The 21,910-nt window shown below is 44.7% G+C and overlaps 1 protein-coding gene across 1 annotated transcript; it reads left to right on the top strand.

The window, feature by feature from the left end:
- Positions 1-1,541: 1,541 nt before the first annotated feature.
- LOC132400407 (nephrocan-like) lies at positions 1,542-21,078 on the top strand. The gene is made up of 4 exons (XM_059981347.1): positions 1,542-1,545; positions 5,901-6,034; positions 17,503-18,404; positions 20,616-21,078. The coding sequence occupies exons 1-4, from the start codon at positions 1,542-1,544 to the stop codon at positions 21,076-21,078; spliced, it is 1,503 nt and encodes a 500-aa protein (XP_059837330.1).
- Positions 21,079-21,910: the final 832 nt, after the last annotated feature.

Raw genomic sequence — 21,910 nt, forward strand, 5'->3', positions numbered from 1 at the left:
CCACCTTTGACCCAGTCCATCATGGGTAAAGCCCTGCTCCACTTCTGACCCAGTCCACCATGGGTAAATTCCTGCTCCACTTGTGACCCAGTCCACCATGGGTAAAGCCCTGCTCCACTTGTGACCCAGTCCCCCATGGGTAAAGTCCTGCTCCACTTGTGACCCAGTCCACCATGGGTAAAGCCCTGCTCCACTTTTGACCCGGTCCACCATGGGTAAAGCCCTGCTCCACTTGTGACCCGGTCCACCATGGGTAAAGCCCTGCTCCACTTCTGACCCGGTCCACCATGGGTAAAGCCCTGCTCCACTTCTGACCTGGTCCACCATGGGTAAAGCCCTGCTCCACTTCTGACCTGGTCCACCATGGGTAAAGCCCTGCTCCACTTCTGACCCGGTCCACCGTGGGTAAAGCCCTGCTCCACTTCTGACCCGGTCCACCATGGGTAAAGCCCTACTCCACTTCTGACCCGGTCCATCATGGGGAAAGCCCTGCTCCACTTCGGACCCGGTCCACCATGGGTAAAGCCCTGCTCCACTTCTGACCCAGTCCACCGTGGGTAAAGCCCTGCTCCACTTCTGATCCGGTCCACCATGGGTAAAGCCCTGCTCCACCTTTGGCACGGTCCACCATGGGTAAAGCCCTGCTCCACTTTTGACCCTGTCCACCATGGGTAAAGCCCTGCTCCACTTCTGACCCAGTCCACCATGGGTAAAGCCCTGCTCCACTTGTGACCCAGTCCACGATGGGTAAAGCCCTGCTCCACTTCTGACCCGGTCCACCATGGGTAAAGCCCTGCTCCACTTCTGACCCGGTCCACCATGGGTAAAGCCCTGTTCCACTTGTGACCCAGTCCACCATGGGTAAAGCCCTGCTCCACTTCTGACCCGGTACACCATGGGTAAAGCCCTGTTCCACTTGTGACCCAGTCCACGATGGGTAAAGCCCTGCTCCACTTCTGACCCGGTCCACCATGGATAAAGCCCTGCTCCACTTCTGACCCGGTCCACCATGGGTAAAGCCCTGCTCCACTTGTGACCAGGTCCAACATGGGTAAAGCCCTGCTCCACTTCTGACCCAGTCCACCATGGGTAAAGCCCTGCTCCACTTCTGACCCAGTCCACCACGGTTAAAGCCCTGCTCCACTTGTGACCTGGTCCAACATGGGTAAAGCCCTGCTCCACTTCTGACCCAGTCCACCATGGGTAAAGCCCTGCTCCACTTGTGACCTGGTCCAACATGGGTAAAGCCCTGCTCCACTTCTGACCCAGTCCACCATGGGTAAAGCCCTGCTCCACTTGTGACCTGGTCCAACATGGGTAAAGCCCTGCTCCACTTCTGACCCGGTCCACCATGGGTAAAGCCCTACTCCACTTGTGACCCGGTCCACCATGAGTAAAGCCCTGCTCCACTTCTGACCCAGTCCACCATGGGTAAAGTCCTGCTGCACTTCTGACCCGGTCCACCATGGGTAAAGCCCTGCTCCACTTCTGACCCAGTCCACCATGGGTAAAGCCCTGCTCCACTTCGGACCCGGTCCACCATGGGTAAGGCCCTGCTCCACCTTTGACCCGGTCCATCATGGGTAAAGCCCTGCTCCACTTGTTACCCGGTCCACCATGGGTAAAGCCCTGCTCCACTTCTGACCCGGTCCACCATGGGTAAAGCCCTGCTCCACTTGTGACCCGGTCCACCATGGGTAAAGCCCTGCTCCACTTGTGACCCAGTCCACCATGGGTAAAGCCCTGCTCCACTTCTGACCCGGTCCACCATGGGTAAAGCCCTGCTCCAATTCTGACCCAGTCCACCATGGGTAAAGCCCTGCTCCACTTCTGACCCGGTCCACCATGGGTAAAGCCCTGCTCCACTTCTGACCCAGTCCACCATGGGTAAAGCCCTGCTCCACTTCTGACCCGGTCCACCATGGGTAAAGCCCTGCTCCACTTCTGACCCAGTCCACGATGGGTAAAGCCCTGCTCCACTTGTGACCCGGTCCACCATGGGTAAAACCCTGCTCCACTTCTGACCCGGTCCACCATGGGTAAAGCCCTACTCCACTTCTGACCCGGTCCATCATGGGGAAAGCCCTGCTCCACCTTTGACCCGGTCCACCATGGGTAAAGCCCTGCTCCACTTGTGACCCAGTCCACCATGGGTAAAGCCCTGCTCCACTTCTGACCCGGTCCAGCATGGGTAAAGCCCTGCTCCACTTCTGACCCAGTCCACGATGGGTAAAGCCCTGCTCCACTTGTGACCCGGTCCACCATGGGTAAAGCCCTGCTCCACTTCTGACCCGGTCCACCATGGGTAAAGCCCTACTCCACTTCTGACCCGGTCCATCATGGGGAAAGCCCTGCTCCACCTTTGACCCGGTCCACCATGGGTAAAGCCCTGCTCCACTTGTGACCCAGTCCACCATGGGTAAAGCCCTGCTCCACTTCTGACCCGGTCCACCATGGGTAAAGCCCTGCTCCACTTCTGACCCAGTCCACCATGGGTAAAGCCCTGCTCCACTTGTGACCCAGTCCACCATGGGTAAAGTCCTGCACCACTTGTGACCCAGTCCACCATGGGTAAAGCCCTGCTCCACTTTTGACCCGGTCCACCATGGGTAAAGCCCTGCTCCACTTGTGACCCGGTCCACCATGGGTAAAGCCCTGCTCCACTTGTGACCCGGTCCACCATGGGTAAAGCCCTGCTCCACTTCTGACCCGGTCCACCATGGGTAAAGCCCTGCTCCACTTGTGACCCGGTCCACCATGGGTAAAGCCCTGCTCAACATCTGACCCGGTCCACCATGGGTAAAGCCCTGCTCAACATCTGACCCAGTCCACCATGGGTAAAGCCCTGCTCCACTTCTGACCCGGTCCACCATGGGTAAAGCCCTGCTCAACATCTGACCCAGTCCACCATGGGTAAAGCCCTGCTCCACTTCTGACCCAGTCCACCATGGGTAAAGCCCTGCTCCACTTGTGACCCAGTCCATCATGGGTAAAGCCCTGCTCCACTTCTGACCCGGTCCACCATGGTTAAAGCCCTGCTCCACTTGTGACCCGGTCCACCATGGGTAAAGCCCTGCTCCACTTCTGACCCAGTCCACGATGGGTAAAGCCCTGCTCCACTTGTGACCCAGTCCACCATGGTTAAAGCCCTGCTCCACTTGTGACCCGGTCCACCATGGGTAAAGCCCTGCTCCACTTCTGATCCAGTCCACGATGGGTAAATTCCTGCTCCACTTGTGACCCGGTCCACCGTGGGTAAAGCCCTGTTCCACTTGTGACCCAGTCCACCATGGGTAAAGCCCTGTTCCACTTGTGACCCAGTCCACCATGGTAAAGCCCTGCTCCACTTTTGACCCGGTCCACCGTGGGTAAAGCCCTGCTCCACTTCTGACCCGGTCCACCGTGGGTAAAGCCCTGCTCCACTTCTGACCCAGTCCACCATGGGTAAAGCCCTGCTCCACTTCTGACCCGGTCCACCATGGGTAAAGTCCTGCACCACTTCTGACCCAGTCCACCATGGGTAAAGCCCTGCTCCACTTTTGACCCGGTCCACCATGGGTAAATTCCTGCTCCACTTCTGACCCGGTCCACCATGGGTAAAGCCCTGCTCCACTTCTGACCCGGTCCACCATGGGTAAAGCCCTGCTCCACTTCTGACCCAGTACACCGTGGGTAAAGCCCTGCTCCACTTCTGACCCAGTACACCGTGGGTAAAGCCCTGCTCCACTTCTGACCCGGTCCACCGTGGGTAAAGCCCTGCTCCACTTCTGACCCAGTCCACCATGGGTAAAGCCCTGCTCCACTTCTGACCCGGTCCACCATGGGTAAAGCCCTGCTCCACTTCTGACCCGGTCCACCATGGGTAAAGCCCTGCTCCAATTCTGACCCAGTCCACCATGGGTAAAGCCCTGCTCCACTTCTGACCCGGTCCACCATGGGTAAAGCCCTGCTCCACTTCTGACCCGGTCCACCGTGGGTAAAGCCCTGCTCCACTTCTGACCCAGTCCACCATGGGTAAAGCCCTGCTCCACTTCTGACCCGGTCCACCGTGGGTAAAGCCCTGCTCAACATCTGACCCGGTCCACCATGGGTAAAGCCCTGCTCCACTTGTGACCCGGTCCACCGTGGGTAAAGCCCTGCTTCACTTCTGACCCAGTCCACCATGGGTAAAGCCCTGCTCCACTTCTGACCCGGTCCACCATGGGTAAAGCCCTTCTCCCCTTTTGAGCACATCTCCACAGAGCACTATTGTAGGAAAGCGGCAGCCATCATTAGGGTCTCCACCACCCAGGTTATGTTCTCTTCTCACAGCTGCCATCAGGAAGAAGGTACAGGAGCCTCAGGACACACATCACTAGGTACAGGAACAGTTATTACCTCTCAACCACCAAGCTCCTGAACCTATGTGGATGTTCACTTGCCCCATCACTAAACTGTTCCCACAACCTACCAACTCTTCATCTCATGTTCTCCATATTTATCTATCCATCCATCTATTTAATTATTCCTTTTTACTTTTGAATTGCACAGTTTGCTGTCCTTTGCACATTGGTTGTTTGCCCTGTTGGGTGCAGTCTTTCATTGATTCTATTATGATTCTTGGAGAAACTGAGTATGCCCACAAGAAAATTCATCTCATTTGGGCCTATTGAAGCTTGGATTATTTTGGGTAGTTGACCATAGGATAAAGATGCACACTGGGTTAAAAGACTAAGAGAGTAAATACAGCATTCTCATATACAACTATATCTAGGGTTCCCAATTTTCTTTATGCCATGGACCCCGACCATTAACGGAGTGGTCCGAGGCCCCAGGTTGGGAACTCCTGGACTCTATAGTGTACCATGTGAAACTGTTGTAACAACAGCAATTTAACTCTAAACGATGCTATGATCAATTGCCAGCAAAGTCGCGATCAATAATCACTACAAAGAGATCAGATTTTATTACTTGGTTTATGTTACACATATCTAACATCGGACTAATTTTTAAAGTATAAACGTATGGGTCTGCATCAAAATAGCTGAAATGGAGGAGCGTCTTTTCAAACTACATTTAATTCAAAATTACCTAAAGTTTGTAAAGTCATTTTCTTTAGCACACGATGGACAATTTGTGTGTTCCAGCACGCTATCGTATTCTACGTTCTATTTTAAAAAGTAATCCAAAACACGCCATGTTACGGTTATTTTATATCCTTTAAGGATTTTAAATCTCGCTCGGTTAAAGGGGGGTACTCTTTTCTTTAAAATGTAAAATATGCGTTCGTTTCCTCTTATCTCGCAGCTCGGGAACTCACCTTGGAGTGCCCAGCCACCTGTGGCAACAAAAGTTATTGGGCTTTTGTTTACATCAGCGGGTTAGAAACGACAGCCAGGACCTGGAATGTCATACATTGTAACCACACAAAGTGTTGTTATCTCAACGCGGCAGCAAAAACAGGCTAGAGACGAAAAAGAAAACCAAAAAATAATCCTCCTGTTTGCAGATGGACATCCTACACAATGGACAATTCAGTAATTTTGCGACGGCGTTTCTATTAGCACTGTGCTTCTTTGCAAATATCAGGGTAATATACCATTGTTCGGCTCTGACTTTTTCCGTTTGCTACAAAGGGCTTGTTTTTTAGGTCGGATAATACTGTTCTTTTCTTTGATCGACGTTTCCAGTCAGAGAAACGCGGTCGCACGAGAGACACCAAGCTTAAAAGGGAGAGATAAAAAGTCATTTTCAGAGGTAGAGATTATTCCCAACGAAAGCAGAGCGGTTTCTGCACTGACGTCAGTTTCTAAGGTTTATTGTGGACCATTCGTAATTAATACGAGTAGATCCCGAGAAGCCAAAAAAGATGCTGCTATTTATTTCTTTTTCTATGCTGACCTTTCTGATTGAATGCCAAGGCGATTGTCCCACGAGATGTGTGTGTGACGCTTCTAAATCAGTACAGTGCTACAGAGTTACGACTGTGCCTAAAGCCATCCCTACGGATACCAGAAAACTCCACCTCGGACACAACAACATCAAGCAGCTGCGGGTGAGGCTAAAAAAAACACACAAGGAGCTTGACAACGTCTTATATCGCGCTCTTTATCTTCCTGCGATTTATTTCATTGACATTGGTTCAGTTATTCTTGTCCACTACTGTATTTTCTTTCATAATTTCTCTGATTTCTCGCCACCTGATTTGCGTTATGCGCTTAGCCATGGGTTTCATTAGAACGATATATTCAGTAAGAGGCATTTTGCGCCGATCATTTCGAATGTGATTAATTTGCGGTCTGCACGCCTCATCGTCCCTGGCATAGCTGGCGAAATTTCGTTACCTTCTGTCAGCAGTACGGTGCAAGACATTTAAAAATGCCACAAGGTTAAAATAATACATAAACAGTACAAAAGAGGAATAACGATGTAGGATTCATAAACCGTTCAGAAATTAGATGGCGTAGGGGAAGAAGCTGTTCCTAAAAGAGAAATAAGCCTCATACACGACTGAGAAATCTAAATGTAACAAATGAGTAGGCGAAGCAGTATTCCACCCCTCCCCCCCAAAAAAAAACCGTGGGTAAGGTATTATTTTTTAAAGCTACAAGGCTAATAGAAGTTCTGCAGTTTATTAGGCGTGGTTAAAATCCCGTTCATGGTGAATATGCTTGATAAGACGCTGTCCGGGAAGTACAGATAGTAACTCTTTCAATTTCACGCTGTTAATTGATGTTACATTTTTATTCAGAAAGCAAAAATTAAAAATAATAGTCTTTGAGTCAGCGCTGTGTTATGTGAAACGTTCAGAAATGTAAAAAAAACCGTGTAGCTTCTCTAACAAAACTCATGTGACATTGGTTCTTGCGAAGGATGTGAGCATGGGTCAATGATAGCTTCTAATTCTGTGCCCTCCCTGTGGATCTCAGTCTCGTCTCCGTGTTTGGGTTCCTCTGCCCCGCGCAGCAGAAAGTTGACTCGCCAGTGTAGTTGGAATAGCGAGGGAGTGCAGCGGATGAAGTAGGATTTTTTTTTCGGGATTGAACAAGGGTCTCATAATTCGGCCCGTTGAATTCGTACCGGCTCGATGTAACAGCAATTCATCTCTTGTTCCATAATCTGGTTCGCACCCCAGGCCTGCAATTCTTCCCCACCTTTCAGATACTTGCCAGACACCAAATTTACATCCACTTTAACTCCTGATAGGCATTCCTGACCATAACAACTCGCTATATGAGAAAAAAAGCTTTTTCCTGGGTAACATGCAAAATGCCAGAGGAGCTCAACAGGTCGGGCAGCATCTCTGGAAAGGAATAAAGAGACGACCAGTCCATCCACCGGTCGCTTATTCCCCTACGTAGATGCTGCCTGATCTGCTAAGTTCCTCCAGCAGTTTGTCCTGCTCTGGATTTCCAGCATCTGCAAGATTATTGAAACAAAAAAGTTTTTTTTCTGTATCTTGTGTCTCCCATTCATGATTTTAAATAGTCCTATTAGATCCCTTTCTATTTTCCTCTATTCCAAGGAGAACAATCCTGGACTATCCCACATCCCTGGAATCATATTCAATAGGTATTTGTATTTATTGATTGATTGAGATTCAGTGTGGAATAGGCCCCTTTGAGGTGTGCCACCTGGCAACCCCCATTTCAACCTAGATTAATTATGTGACAATGTACAATAACCAATTAATCTACCAACCAGCATGTCTTTGAACTGTGTGAGGAAACTGGAGCATGCAGAGGAAACCCACGTGGTCACAGAGAGAACATACAATCTCCTTACAAGATTCGGGGACGATTGAACCCAGGTCAGCAGCACTGTAAAGCATTGTGCTGACTGTGCCAGCCCATTCTTTCTGAATGCTTTTATCTTTTATCTAAGGCATGGCGCTCTGAATGGAACGCTCTGCTTCAGTTGCAGCCAAACTAGTGCTTCATAAAAGTTCATTATGACCTCCTTGTTCCTGTACGCTGTCCCTCCTTTATAAAGCCCAAGATTCGATATGTTCTCTAAAACCCCTTTCTGAATCAGAATCAGGTTTATTATCACCAGCATGTGTTGTGACACCTGTTAACTTTGCAGCAGCAGTTCAGTGCAATATTTAATGCAGAAGAAGAAGAAAAAAAAGATAATAATAAATAAGTAAACCTATTACAGTGTAGGTATATTGAATAGATTAAAAAGCATTTTGTAAATTCCGCCTGCTCTTTCACATGAATATTAAAAATATAATTATACAATTTAAAATAAAAGGGTGGGCTTTTACTCCTGGTGCTCAAATCAAGTTTTAAATAGGCAACATAGACAAATAAAAATGGATTATTGGATCACATTACTGTTTGTGAGAGCTTATTGGACATATTGCAGTAAAATGCAATGCCATATTTTTAAAAAAACTTTTTTTTTATCAGTAAAGCACTTTGGGATGATGTGAAGCTACCTACGATGTGAATAAATAAAAGTACTTATTTTATAGCATTTGCAGTTCATTAATATAGGAAAATAATACTGTTTAAACCAAGAAACTACATACAACAACAAATGCCATTAGGTTCTGGATGTATGTGATTTTGCTTTGTTCAAATAATGTGATAGAAATCTTAATGAATATTATCATTCACCATACCTGTATTTTTTATGACTGAAGATTTACTCATTTTCTACTTAAGAAGTGATGTGGATCTTCTTCATTGCTTCCTACTTACAATCATCTTCAATAAACACTGTGGAAATAAGCTTGCTCCCTGAATTCTTTCCAACAATGTCAAACTAAATAGACCCTTATCATTGGCTTCCCATTTGGAGGAAATATGCTTTCCACATTCATACATTTTAAAACTTTGAAATTTTCTATTACAGCTCCTTTGTCTCTGTTCTCCATTACAAGTTATGCCAGTATTTCAAATCACTCCTGTAATTTACAACCTGAAGTTGTGCTCCACCTCTCTGTCATGGATTTGAATTGACAAATGACTCAACCCAAGTGTGGAGAAATGACAGACTCCCGTGTAGAGACAGAAACAAGAGTTTATTCAAAGCATAATTATTATTATCAAAGTATGTATAAATTATACAACCTTGAGATTTGTCTGCTTACAAACATCCACATAACAAGAAACCCAAAAGAACCCAATGTAAAAAAAAAGAACACAGGGAAAAAGGCACAAATCAAACCAAATCATCCAGGCAATGAAGCAAGCACCAGCATTCAGAATGAAGCCAGGACCAGCCAGAGAAGGCCCATAGTCTCATTCTCAGTCTATCACATGGGCAAATTGCTGTGAAGCTCGCAGACACTAAGCCCAGAGCAGCCGGGGCACGACACAGACTCAGCTCTGAGGTGAGAGGGGTGAAACGTCATAGAGCAGAACCAGCTTGACCTTCGCCTCCGGTCCCAACACCTTGCTTTTCAGTCCATCTGGCCCAGCATTTAAATTGTCCAAACAGTGGGTCGTCTCCAAACTCAGGAATTCCAACAGAACCTCGGTGGTTCGACTGAGTGACACCATGAGACAAATCATTCTAGCAACACGAGGACCCCACGTTGTGCTAATCAGGAGTATGCTTTGGATAATCCCAGTACCCAGAAAACCCGTGTCAGTCAAACTAAACTTGACTAGGTTAAACAGAAAGCACACAGGCTTAGTGGCTCTAGATAAGACAATTAACAAATACAGGTGCACAGACCCGCAGGGGCTATGACACCTTTCATTTCTTCAATGAGACAACTAAGTTTACGCTATCTGTGATTTAACAGTTGTTTTCTACAAATCTCATTATATTTTAATGACATCTGTGTCTGAATATTCTTTGTTTTTCTGAATAATTATCTACCCTAAAATATATGTATATTAATTTCATATTTGTGTCTTCACAATTTCAGCCATTTTGAGTTTTCATTCCAATCATAAATTCATATCTAATGTCCCTGATTTTTTGATATACACCTCAAGACAACAGCAAATTTGCATTTGTATGTTATGTAAATATTCAAGAAGAAACATGCATTCAGAGCACAATTTCAACCCTTTTCAAATTAAATAACTACCCATTCACTAGAATTATTTCCTTTTAGTCTGCCAACCAAATTTTAATCCACATTATACTCATAGAAACATAGAAAACCTACAGCACAATACAGGCCCTTCGGCCCACAAAGCTGTGCTGAACATGTCCATACCTTACAACTCGGCTCTTAAACTCAATCCCACGATTCATGAAGGCCAATGCACCATATGCCTTCTTAACCACAGAGTCAACCTGTGCAGTAGCTTTGAGTGTCCTATGAACTTGGACCCCAAGATCATTCTGATCCTCCACACTGCCAAGAGTCTTACCATTAATACTATATTCTGCCATCATATTTGACATACCAAAATGAACCACCTCACACTTATCTGGGTTGAACTCCATCTGCCACTTCTCAGCCCAGTTTTGCGTCCTATCAAAGTCCCGCTGCAACCTCTGACAACCCTCTACACTATCCACAAAACCCCCAACCTATGTGTCATCAGCAAATTTACTAACCCATCCCTCCACTTCATCATCCAGGTCATTTATAAAAATCACAATGAGTAGGGGTCCCAGAACAGATCCCTGAGGCACACCACTGGTCACTGGAACTCCATGCAGAATATGACCCGTCTACAACCACTCGTTGCCTTCTGTGGCCAAGCCAGTTCTGGATCCATAAAGCAATGTCCCCTTGGATCCCATGCCTCCTTACTTTCTCAATAAGCCTTGCATGGGGTACCTTATCAAATGCCTTGCTAAAATCCATATACACTACATCTACGACTCTACCTTCATCAATGTGTTTACTCACATCCTCAAAAAATTCAATCAGGCTCTAAGGCACAACCTGCCTGTGACAAAGCCAAGCTGACTATTCCTAATCATATTATGCCTCTCTAAATGTTCATTAATCCTTCTTCTCAGGATCTTCTCCATCAATTTACCAACTACTGAAGTAAGACTCACTGGTCTATAATTTCGTGGGCTATCCCTACTCCCTTTCTTGAATAAGGGAGCAACATCCACAACCCTCCAATCCTCTGAAACCTCTCCCATCCTCATTGATGATGCAAAGATCATCAGTAGAAACTCAGCAATCTCCTCCAACTTATCAAACTTAATGCTTTTCCAGAAGCTCCAGCACATCCTCTTCGTTAATATCTACATGCTCAAGCTTTTCAGTCCACTGCAAGTCATCACTACAATCGCCAAGATCCTACTCGGTAGTGAATACTGAAGCAAAGAATTCATACATCTGCCACCTCCATTGGTTCCATACACACTTTTCCACTGTCACACTTGATTGGTCCTATTCTCTCGCGTCTTATTCTCTTCCCCTTCACATCTTATAGAATGCCTTGGGGTTTTCCTTAATTCCTTAATGCCAAGGCCTTCTCATGGCTCCTTCTGGCTCTCCTAATTTCATTCCTAAGCTCCTTCCTGCTTGCCTTATAATCTTCTAGATCTCTATCATTACCTAGTTTTTTGAACCTTTTGTAAGCTCTTCTTTTCTTCTTGACTAGATTTACAACACTTTGTACACCACAGTTCCTGTACCCTACCATCCGTTCCCTGTCTCATTAGAGCATATCTATGCAGAACCCCACGCAAATGTCCCTTGAACATTTGCCAGATGTCTTCCATACGTTTCCCTGAGAACATCTGTTTCCAATTTATGCTTCCAAGTTCCTGCCTGATAGCCTCATATTTCCTCTTACTCCAATTAAACATTTCCTTAACTTATCTGTTCCTATCCCTCTCCAATGCTGTGGTAAAGAAGATAGAATTGTGATCATTATCTCCAAAATGCTCTCCCACTGAGAGACCTGACACCTGACCAGGTTCATTTCCCAATACCAGATCAAGTACAGTCTCTCCTCTTGTAGGCTTATCTACATATTGTGTCAAGAAACCTTCCTGAACACACCTAACAAACTCCACCCCATTTAAACCCCTCATTCTAGGGAAATGCCAACCAATATTTGGGAAATTAAAATTTCCCATCACAACAAACCTGTTATTATTACTCCTTTCCAGAATCTGTCTCCCTATCTGCTTCTTGATGTCCTTGATACTACAAAATTTGTATTTGGTGTTCTATAAAAAACACCCAGTAGAGTTATTCACCCATTCCTGTTCCTAACTTCCACCCACAGAGACTCCGTAGACAACTCCTCCTAGATTTCCTCCCTTTCTGCAGCCATGACGCTATCTCTGATCAACAGTGCCACGCCCCCACCTCTTTTGCCTCCCTCCTGTCCTTTCTGAAACATCTAAAGCCTGGCACTTGAAGTGGCCATTCCTGTCCCTGCACCATCCAAGTCTCTGTAATGGCCACAACATCATAGCTCCAAGTGCTGATACATGCTCTAAGCTCATCCGCTTTGTTCACAATACTCCTTAAATGAAAATAGACACATCTCAAACCATCAGTCTGAGCGCGTCCCTTCTCTATCACTTACCTATCCTCCCTTACGCATTGTCTCCAAGCTTTCTCTATTTGTGAGCCAACCTCCCTTTCCTCCGTCACTTTAGTTCAGTTCCCACGCCCCGGCAATTTTAGTTTAAACTCTCCCCAATAGCATTTGCAAACCTCCCCAGCAGGATATTGGGTCTCCCTCAGATTCAAGTGCAACTCATCCTTTTTGTACAGCTCCCACCTTCCCCAGAAGAGGTCTCAATTATCCAGAAATCTGAATCCCTGCCCCCGCTCCAATCCCTCAGCCACGCATTTATCCTCCACCTCATTCTATACTTATACTGTACTCACTGTCACATGGCACAGGCAGAAATCCCAAGATTACGACCTTTGCGGTCCTGCTTCTCAATTTCTTTCCTATCTCCTGTAGTCCTCTTTCAGAACCTCTTCCCTTTCCTACCTATGCCATTGGTACCAATATGTACCACGACCTCCGGCTGTTCTCCTTTCCACTTCAAGATATCGTGGACATGATCAGAAACATCCAAGACCCACTCACCTAGGAGGCAAATTACCGTCTGTGTTTCTTTCCCGCATCCACAGAATCACCTGTCTGACCCCCAAACCATAGAGTCCCCTATCACTGCTGCCAACCTCTCCCTTTCCTTACCCTTCTGAGCCACAGGGCCAGATTCTGTGCCAGAGGCAGGGCCACTGTTGATTCCCCCAGGTAGGCCGTCCCCCCAACAGTACTCAAACAAAAGTACTTATTTTTAAGGGGGACAGCCACTAAGGTACTCTCTAGCATCTGCTTCCTGCCCTTCCCTCTCCTGACTGTTACCTGCTTATGTCTCCCTAGGCCCCTGACTACCTGCCTTAAGCTCCTCTCTATCACCTCCGCGCTTTCCCTGACCAGACGAAGGTCATCGAGCTGTATCTCCAGTTCCCTAACACAGTCCCTAAGGAGCTGCAGCTCGACACACCTGGTGCAGTTGTGTCCGTCTGGGAGGCTGGGAGTCTCCAGGACCTCCCACGGCTGACTCCGAACACAGAAAACCAGCCTCACACACCGTCTTTCTGTCTGTATTTTAAACAGATAACCTACTTCACCTTGACCCCTTATCGCTGAAGCCCTGTTAAGCCAAAGTCTTCCTATGTCTCCCTCTACTCCAGTGCTTACTCCTCAGACACCTGCTCTGTAAAGCTGTTCTTTTTAAACTCTTCCTGCTGTTCTCACTGGCCAAGCTCCACGTGTTTGTGCAGTCGTGCCCAATTCAAACTGCTGAAGAAATAACTCATGTTTTAATATTATAGTTTTGGTGGCCACTTTATTAGGTACACCTGCTTTGTAATGCAAATGTAACATCAACCAATCATCTGGCAGCAACTCAATGCATAAAAGCATGCAGACAAGGCCAAAATATTCAGTTTTTGTTCAGACAACATCAGAATGAGGAAGAAATGTGATCTAAGTGACTTTGATCATGAAATGATTATTGGTACCATATGGGGTGGTTTGAGTATCAGAAATTGCCGACAGCCTGGGATTTTCATGCACAGCAGTTTCTAGAGCTTACAGACAATGGTACCAAACTTACAAAAAACATCCATTGAGAGGTATTTCTGTGGGTGAAAATGCCTTGTTAATGAGAGAGGTCAGTGCAGAATGGTCCATAGAACCACAGGACATATGAATAGAATTGGGCCATTCAGCCCATCAATTGATGCTCTGCCATTCAATCATGGCTGCTCCCAGATCCCACTCAACCCAATACAGCTACCTTCTCGCCATATCCTTTGATGCCCCGACTGATTAAGAAATTTACCCACAGACTTGGCTTCCACCGCGGATGATGGTAGAGCATTCCACAGATTCACCACTCTCCGGCTAAAAAAATTCCTTCTTATCTCAGTTCTAAAAGGTTGCTCCTCATTTCTGAGGCTGTGCCCTCTAGTTCTGCGCACCCCCACCGTAGGAAACATCCTCTCCACATTCACCCTATCTAGTCCTCTCAACATTCAGTAGGTTTCAATGAGATCCCCACGCATTCTTGTAAATTCCACTGAGTACAGGCCCAAAGTGCCAAATGAAAGGTGCCAAATAACCCCTGCCTGTGCACCTGTATTCATTAATTGCTGTCTTATCTAGAGTCATTAAGCCTTTGTGCTTTCTGTTTAATCATCATTTCTTAACCCCTCGTTCCCAGAATCACTCACATGAACCTCCTCCGGACTCTCTCTAATGACAACACATCATTTCTGAGATATGGGCCCAAAGCTGTTGACAATATTCCAAGCGCAGTCTGACTAGTGTCTTCAAAGATCTCATTATTATCTCCTTGCTTTTATATTCTATTCCCCTTGAAATAAATGTTAACATTGCATTTGCCTTCTTCAGCACAGACTCAACCTGTAAATCAACCTTCTGGGAGTCTTACACCGGGGCTCCTAAGTCCCTCTGCACCTCTGACCTTCTCCTCATTTAGGTAATAATCCACGCTATTGCTCCTTTTACCAAAATGCATCATCGTACATTTCCCAACACTGTATTCCATCTGCCACTTTTTTGCCCATTCTTCTAATTTGTCTAAGTCCTGCTACAATCGCATTGTTGCCCCAGTACTTACCTACTCCTCCACCTGTCTTTCGTATCATCTGCCAACTTTGCCGCAAAACCATCAATTCCATTATCTAAATCATTGACAAACAATGTGAAAAGTAGCGGACCCAACATTAACCCCTAAGGAACACCACTGGTCACTGGCAGCCAACCAGAAAAGGCCCCCTTTATTCTCACACGCTGCCTCCTACCTGTCAGCCATTCCTCTATCAGTGGTTCAAGCTGAGAGTAAGGTGTTATGTACCCCGTAACTGGGTTAATAGACCAGCAGAAATGGAAGGATACGTTGGAGTCTGGTGGTACTGTAACTAAAGGGGTTTATTAGTAAACTAAGCAATGCAGTATCAATAATGCAAATATACATATAAACCAGGTTAGCAATAATAAAAACAGAAGTGTAGGAATAATAATCAACAGTAATAAACAAGCTCTATCAATGTCTAGGGGTAAATGAATTGTCATAGAAGAATATAAAGTTCAGTTCAGTTCGGGCTGAGGTGTTGCAATTGTTAGAGAGAGAGAGAGAGAGAGAGAACAAGAGATTGAGCAGCTGCAGCCAGCAAACCTTCTGTTGTATTCTTATTCCGTTGTACCGTTGTGGTCATTCAGTTATGACCCCTCCGTTCTCAGCGAGACCGTTCTTCTGTGGTGGACTCGTCACTCTGGCATGAGTGGACACACACACAAGTCCCCACCGGCCCTGCTGTCACACTGTGAGCTTTGTGACTGATCTCCTGATTCGGTCCTCGAAGCCCCCACCTTCCTGTGGGTGCACAACACTCTTTCAGTGTCCACTGGTGTGTCTGAGCATGTCTCCCCAGATACGTCTTTTTATCCCCACTGACGGGGTATCAGCCATCCATCAACTCCACATGTCCATGTCCATCAAATTAGTCCACTCCCTGCTGTCTCAGCAAGAATGTTAATGAGCAAAGAAGTGTCCTTGTTGCAAAAGATTGTTTACCTTTCCATCAATGAAGAAGCCATAATACATAAATCAGTCATCTCTCTTATCTGTAGCAGATGCCTTTAGCTCTGTTCTGCCTCTCTCTCTCTCTCTCTCTCTCATTAGCTGCATAGTTCCCAAGGGGTGGGGGTTAACTTTGGACCCCATTTCCATCAGGTCTGTTCAGCACTCATAACAAAGGCAAGCAGTAAAAACAAATAACCACACATTAAGACAGTGATGTGCGGAATAGCCTCTCTGAATGCACAACACGTTGAACCTTGAAGTGGATGGGCTACAGCAGAAGACCATGAACATACAGTAATATACACAAACTAAGCTGCTTTCAGCCAACCTGCTGATTTTTATCTCGGCACTGTTACATGCCCTTGATCCACCTAATTTTTAAAGTTTCACTCCTCTCTTGAAAATGTGAGTGACTAGGCCTCCACAGTATTTCTTGGCTATTGAATTTCCTTCTTGGTGGAGAAATTTCTTCTCATTCAATCAGTGCAGATGAGGAGCAGACATCCTTCTAATAAATCAACAATGATCAAATGGCATAGCAACTTGATGGCCCAAATGGCTCCTATGTTTATGGTCTAAGAAAGATATGTGGGACAAGGGAGATGATAGGGACGGAGGACAAAATTAGGAAAGGGAAGGGGAAGAACAAGAGGAAGAGGAGCCAGGTGGGGAGGGGACACAGTTAGGGTGGATGTGAGGGGTGAGCAAAATTGAAGGAAGAGGGTAGGAAATGGTTAAATAATAGATCTAAAACAACCCATTCTCTAGTTTGTTCCTCAATAGTTTGGTTTAGAAATTGAGTTTGAATTTAAACATGCTCCGGAATATAAAGAATTTAATCAGAATCAGGTTTAATATCACCAGCATATGTTGTGAAATTTGCTGTCTTTATGGCAGCAGTACAATGCAGTACATAATACAGTAATATCCATTCAGAAAAAGGATGACAGAGGGGAAGAAGCTGTTCCTGGATCACTGAGTGTGTGTATTCAGGCCTCTATACCTCCTTCCTGACTGTAACGTTGAGAACAGGGCATGTCCTGGGTGACGGGGGTCCTTAATGATGGATGCTGCCTTTTTGAGGTGTCACTCCTTGAAGACATCCCGGCTGCTGGGGAGGCTAGTGCCCCTGATGGAGCTGACTGAGTTCACATCTTACTGCAGCTTATTTCAACCCTGAGCAATAGCCACCCCACCCCCCCCCACCCCTGTCCCAGGTGGTATGCATCATGCTCAAAATTAGACATACCATCTTCTGCAAATGCGTTCTGGAAATGAAGTTTATTTTGGTCAATCAGAATAATAAAGAGAAAGAAAGTCTACATATTTCAGGTATGGCATGTACAGCGTTGTTCATTCCATTTGGCAAATATTATTTTCAGCCTTTTCCTTTTCCCTATCCCAATGTTATAACCTACACTTATAAAGATATGATTGAATCGTTTACCAGGTCTTTACTGTGAACTGCATCTATTGTACGTTGATCTTTTGCAGGCATCTGATTTTGGTGGACTTAATGGAATTGAAGAGCTAGCACTGTCTTCTTGTGGAATGGAAGCAACAGAGGCATACACATTTTCAACATTAACAAATCTCAGAACATTAGAACTATGGAAAAACAAGCTGAAACAAGTCCCCAGTAAACTTCCCTCCAATGTTGAAGTGCTAAAACTGGGTAACAACCGGATTCAGGCCTTGTGTGAAGCTGATTTTGAAGGTTTGGCAAAACTGAAGGTCCTTGATCTTCAAAACAATAAGATCTCCATAATTCATTCCAGTGTTTTGTCATCTGCTGTCAGTTTAGAAAGTCTTATTTTGGATAGTAATAGACTTGAGTTGTTATCAGGACCATTAAAGCTTGCTTACCTGAAACGTTTAAGCATGCAGAATAACAGACTCTCTTCACTTCCCTTGAATTTCTTCAACTTCTTACCATCTCTACGCTTTCTTAGTTTGTCGGGAAACAAATTTTTGAAGATTCCGCAAGGAATGCCACCACCATTATTGTCTTTAAAGATGGATAAAAATTTGATCAGCGAATTGGAAATGCAAGATTTAAACTACCTCAGTCACCTGTTTGAGCTCTCCCTTTCTGAAAATCAAATTTCTACAGCTAATAATGCGCTGACTTTGTCGAACTTATCTACAGTGGATCTGTCCAAAAACCAGCTGAAGGCAATACCTGCTGGTCTCCCATCACATCTGCGAATGTTGGATTGTAGCCACAACTTCATACAAAAGATTACACTGCAAGAATTCTCTGGAGTATGTGGGCTCAAACATTTGTTTCTGGAGTACAACAACATTACCAACATCGACCTAGATGCACTGCAGCACTGTTTACAACTTTCCGATCTAGCATTGGAGCAAAATCATCTGTCATCTTTTCCAAAAGGGTAGGTTAGTACAATTAGGTTGGGAGAAATTTGAGAAGGAGAAGGGAAAATCGAATGTGTCAGTATTACAGTTGAACAAAGGGAACTATGGAGCTATGAGGGAGGAGCTGGCCAAAGTTCAATGGAACAATACCCTAGCAGGGAAGACAGTGGAACAACAATGACAGGTATTTCTGGGAATAATACAGAAGGCGCAGGATTGGTTCATTCCAAAGAGGAAGAAAGATCCTAAGGAGAGTAAGGGACGGCCGTGGCTGACGAGGGAAGTAAAGGGCAGTATAAAAATAAAAGAAAAGTATAACATAGCAAAGATGAGCAGGAAGCTGGAGGACTGGGAAGCTTTTAAAGAGCAACAGAAGATACCAAAAAAGGCAATACGCCATGAAAAAATGAGGTACAAAGGTAAACTAGCCAAGAATATAAAGGAGGATAGTAAAAGCTTCTTTAGGTATGTGAATAGCAAAAAAATAGTTAAGACCAAAATTGGGCCAATGAAGACAGAAACGGGTGAATTTATTATGGGGAACAAGGAAATGGCAGATGAGTTGAACAGGTACTTTGGATCTGCCTTCATTAGGGAAGACACAAACAATCTCCCAGATGTAATAGTGGCCAAAGGAACTAGGGTAAAGGATGAACAGAAGGAAATTTACATTAGGCAAGAAATGGTGTTGGATAGACTGTTGAGTCTAAAGGCTGATAAGTCCCCGGGACCTGATGGTCTGCATCTCAGGGTACTTAAAGAGGTGGCTCTAGAAATTGTGGACGCATTGGTAATCATTTTCCAATGTTCTATTATCTATTAAGCTGGTGAGAAAGAATACTGCCAAAAAAATTATTGCACTATGCAGTAGCAGGGCGAGTAAGTAATCTTAGAAGTTACAGAGCATTGGAAAATCATCCCAGCCATGGTGAATAAGCATTGTTGGAAATGCATCGCAGGGTATATGGGAGGTTATCTCAATGTGGTAACTAGTGTAAAGCTTTCACTGCAAAGTGAGCCAAAGTATTTCATATAGTGTATTGCCCATTTGATTATGATGTTCCCCTTAATGGAGAATTATTATGAATGACTTATGTAACAAGAGAACATTAATGTATGGGCAGTCACCATGCAGTCCATGACAGATTGGGTCAAGGTCCAGTGTGATGCACCATCAATAACTCTTGGAGGCAGGAAGTGAATGATAGGCTTTTATTAGCAGCAAAGTGGGAACATGACATCTCGGAGACTGAGGGAGGAGCAGTGCCCCAATCGCCTTTATACAGGGGTCTGTGGGAGCAGTCAGCAGAGGGGCATGTCCAGACAGGTATACATAGTTTACCACACAGTGGCATGGCATCAAAGATGATAGGGGACTCCTCACTGCTGCGTATTTCCTTCACCATCACTGTTGTTGTGATGTGTCATCATCTTCCACCAGCTCCATCAGTGAGGTCTAGGTTGGATCACTCATTGTCTGGAATATCACTCTTGACTTTACTGTCATGGCTGATTCTACCAGGAGCTAAGCTCTCCACCAGGACAAGGTGATGATCCTTGGAGAGGATTCTGAGTATGAGCAATGATAATGCTGGATTCCACAATTGACCACTGAAGTGCTTCAGATACTCAGGATATTAGTCCAGAGGGAGGTAGTGTTTTTGGTAGGTGTTTCAGAAATCATAGAGGCAATGAAAGGAAAACATATTTCAATTCTAAACACAAGAGCTTCTGGAAATTCAGAGCAACATACACAAAATGCTGCAGGAACTCAGCAGGTCAGGCAGCATCTATGGAGAGGAATAAGCAGTCAACATTTCAGGCCGAAACTTTCATCAGGAATCAGTGTTGACTTAGTTCTGGTGAAGGGTCTGAACCCAAAACATTGATTCTTTACAATTCAATTAGCCAAAATAATCATGTAGGAACACAAGAGATTTTGCAGATCCTGGAAATAGCTGTAGGAACTCAGCAGTCTCGGCCCAAAATGTCAATGCTTTATTTCCCTCCAAACATGTGGCCTGACCTGCATTTTGAGTGTGATACCATATATGAATTGGGCTGTAAATGCTGAGTCAGATTCCATCTATAATGGAACATGCCCCATGTGATATTTCTCCCACAAATGCTGACACAGCAATAATCTGTATTTATGCATAAACGTATTTATTAATAACTGAATATGCTAATACAATTCCAGTAATTCTTACCCATTGTCTTTTCTTCAGGCTCCCTGTTACTCTTGTAAGGCTAGACTTGAAAGGAAACAACATACAGGACATTTGCAAGGAGACAGTAAAAAATCTGAAGCGGCTGCAAGTTCTAAACCTGCGTAATAACAAATTGTCATCTCTAAACCCAGAAGTGTTTACATACGTCCCTCGCCTCAGGCAGCTTTATTTAGATGGAAACCCATGGAACTGTACATGTGATCTCATTAGAATAAGGGATTTATTAACTGCTAAACAATTGGAGATTAAAAGTGGCAACTGTGCAACCCCAGCCTATTATCAAGGTGAGAACTGGCTATCTTCTACCAAGATTCTGAACAGCTGTGGATATAATATTTGGCATAGCGTGAGAGGAAAATCATTTCTTGCAAGCTATGCCAAAGTAGCACAGAATCATGACAGCTCAAACATCAATGGTCCAACTGATTATGAAGATTATTATGACTATGATACTTATTGAAAATCAATAACTAATACAATTACTTTAAAATTTATGATCGTATGACTGATGTGCAAAAGGAAACAATGTTCTCGTGTAATTTGCCTTTTATGCTTACTTTGTCTTCACTCTTGACAAATCACATGTAAATGTTTAGAATAGCTAATTATGAGTTTTTTGACTGTTTCTCTGTTGACCTATAATTTAGATTCCTGACTCATTCACTATTGTCATTGCATGCTACTGTAAGGTTAGTACAAGCAATGATTCAACAACACAAGAGTAGAAAATTCTGAATAGTCAATGATGGTCATTTGGTATGATAGGATATTTTTATTGTCCATTGCCGTGTTTTTTTTTAAAAAGATGTCTCATTCAATTTATTATCATTCATATGTGGAGGCCAAGCCATTGGATTCACTTAAGGCAGAGGTTGATAGATTCTTAATTGGTCAGGGCATGAAGGGATACCGGGAGAAACCAGGAGATTGGGGCTGAGAGGAAAAATGGATCAGCCATGATGAAATGGTGGAGCAGACTCGTTGGGCCAAATGGCCTAATTCTGCTCCTGTATCTTATGGCCTTATAGCCTTAAACAAAATGAGTATTTGCATTTTTAAGTGCAAAGCCAATCATATCTGGGTTCTTTTCATGTTTTAAATCAGTGTTGCCATAAAATCAAAAATATGCATAATAAGTGGTTGTTTAATTATATTAACGCCTTACTTTATTTTTTAAATTTTAGCTTAAACTAGTATTATTGTTCTTGTACCATTAGATTTTCAGTATTGAATCTATTACAGATATTGATCACAAATTGATACTAATTATATTACTAATTAACAATGCAATT

The sequence above is a fragment of the Hypanus sabinus genome, chromosome 10 (assembly GCF_030144855.1).
Source record: "Hypanus sabinus isolate sHypSab1 chromosome 10, sHypSab1.hap1, whole genome shotgun sequence".
NCBI lineage: Eukaryota > Metazoa > Chordata > Chondrichthyes > Myliobatiformes > Dasyatidae > Hypanus > Hypanus sabinus.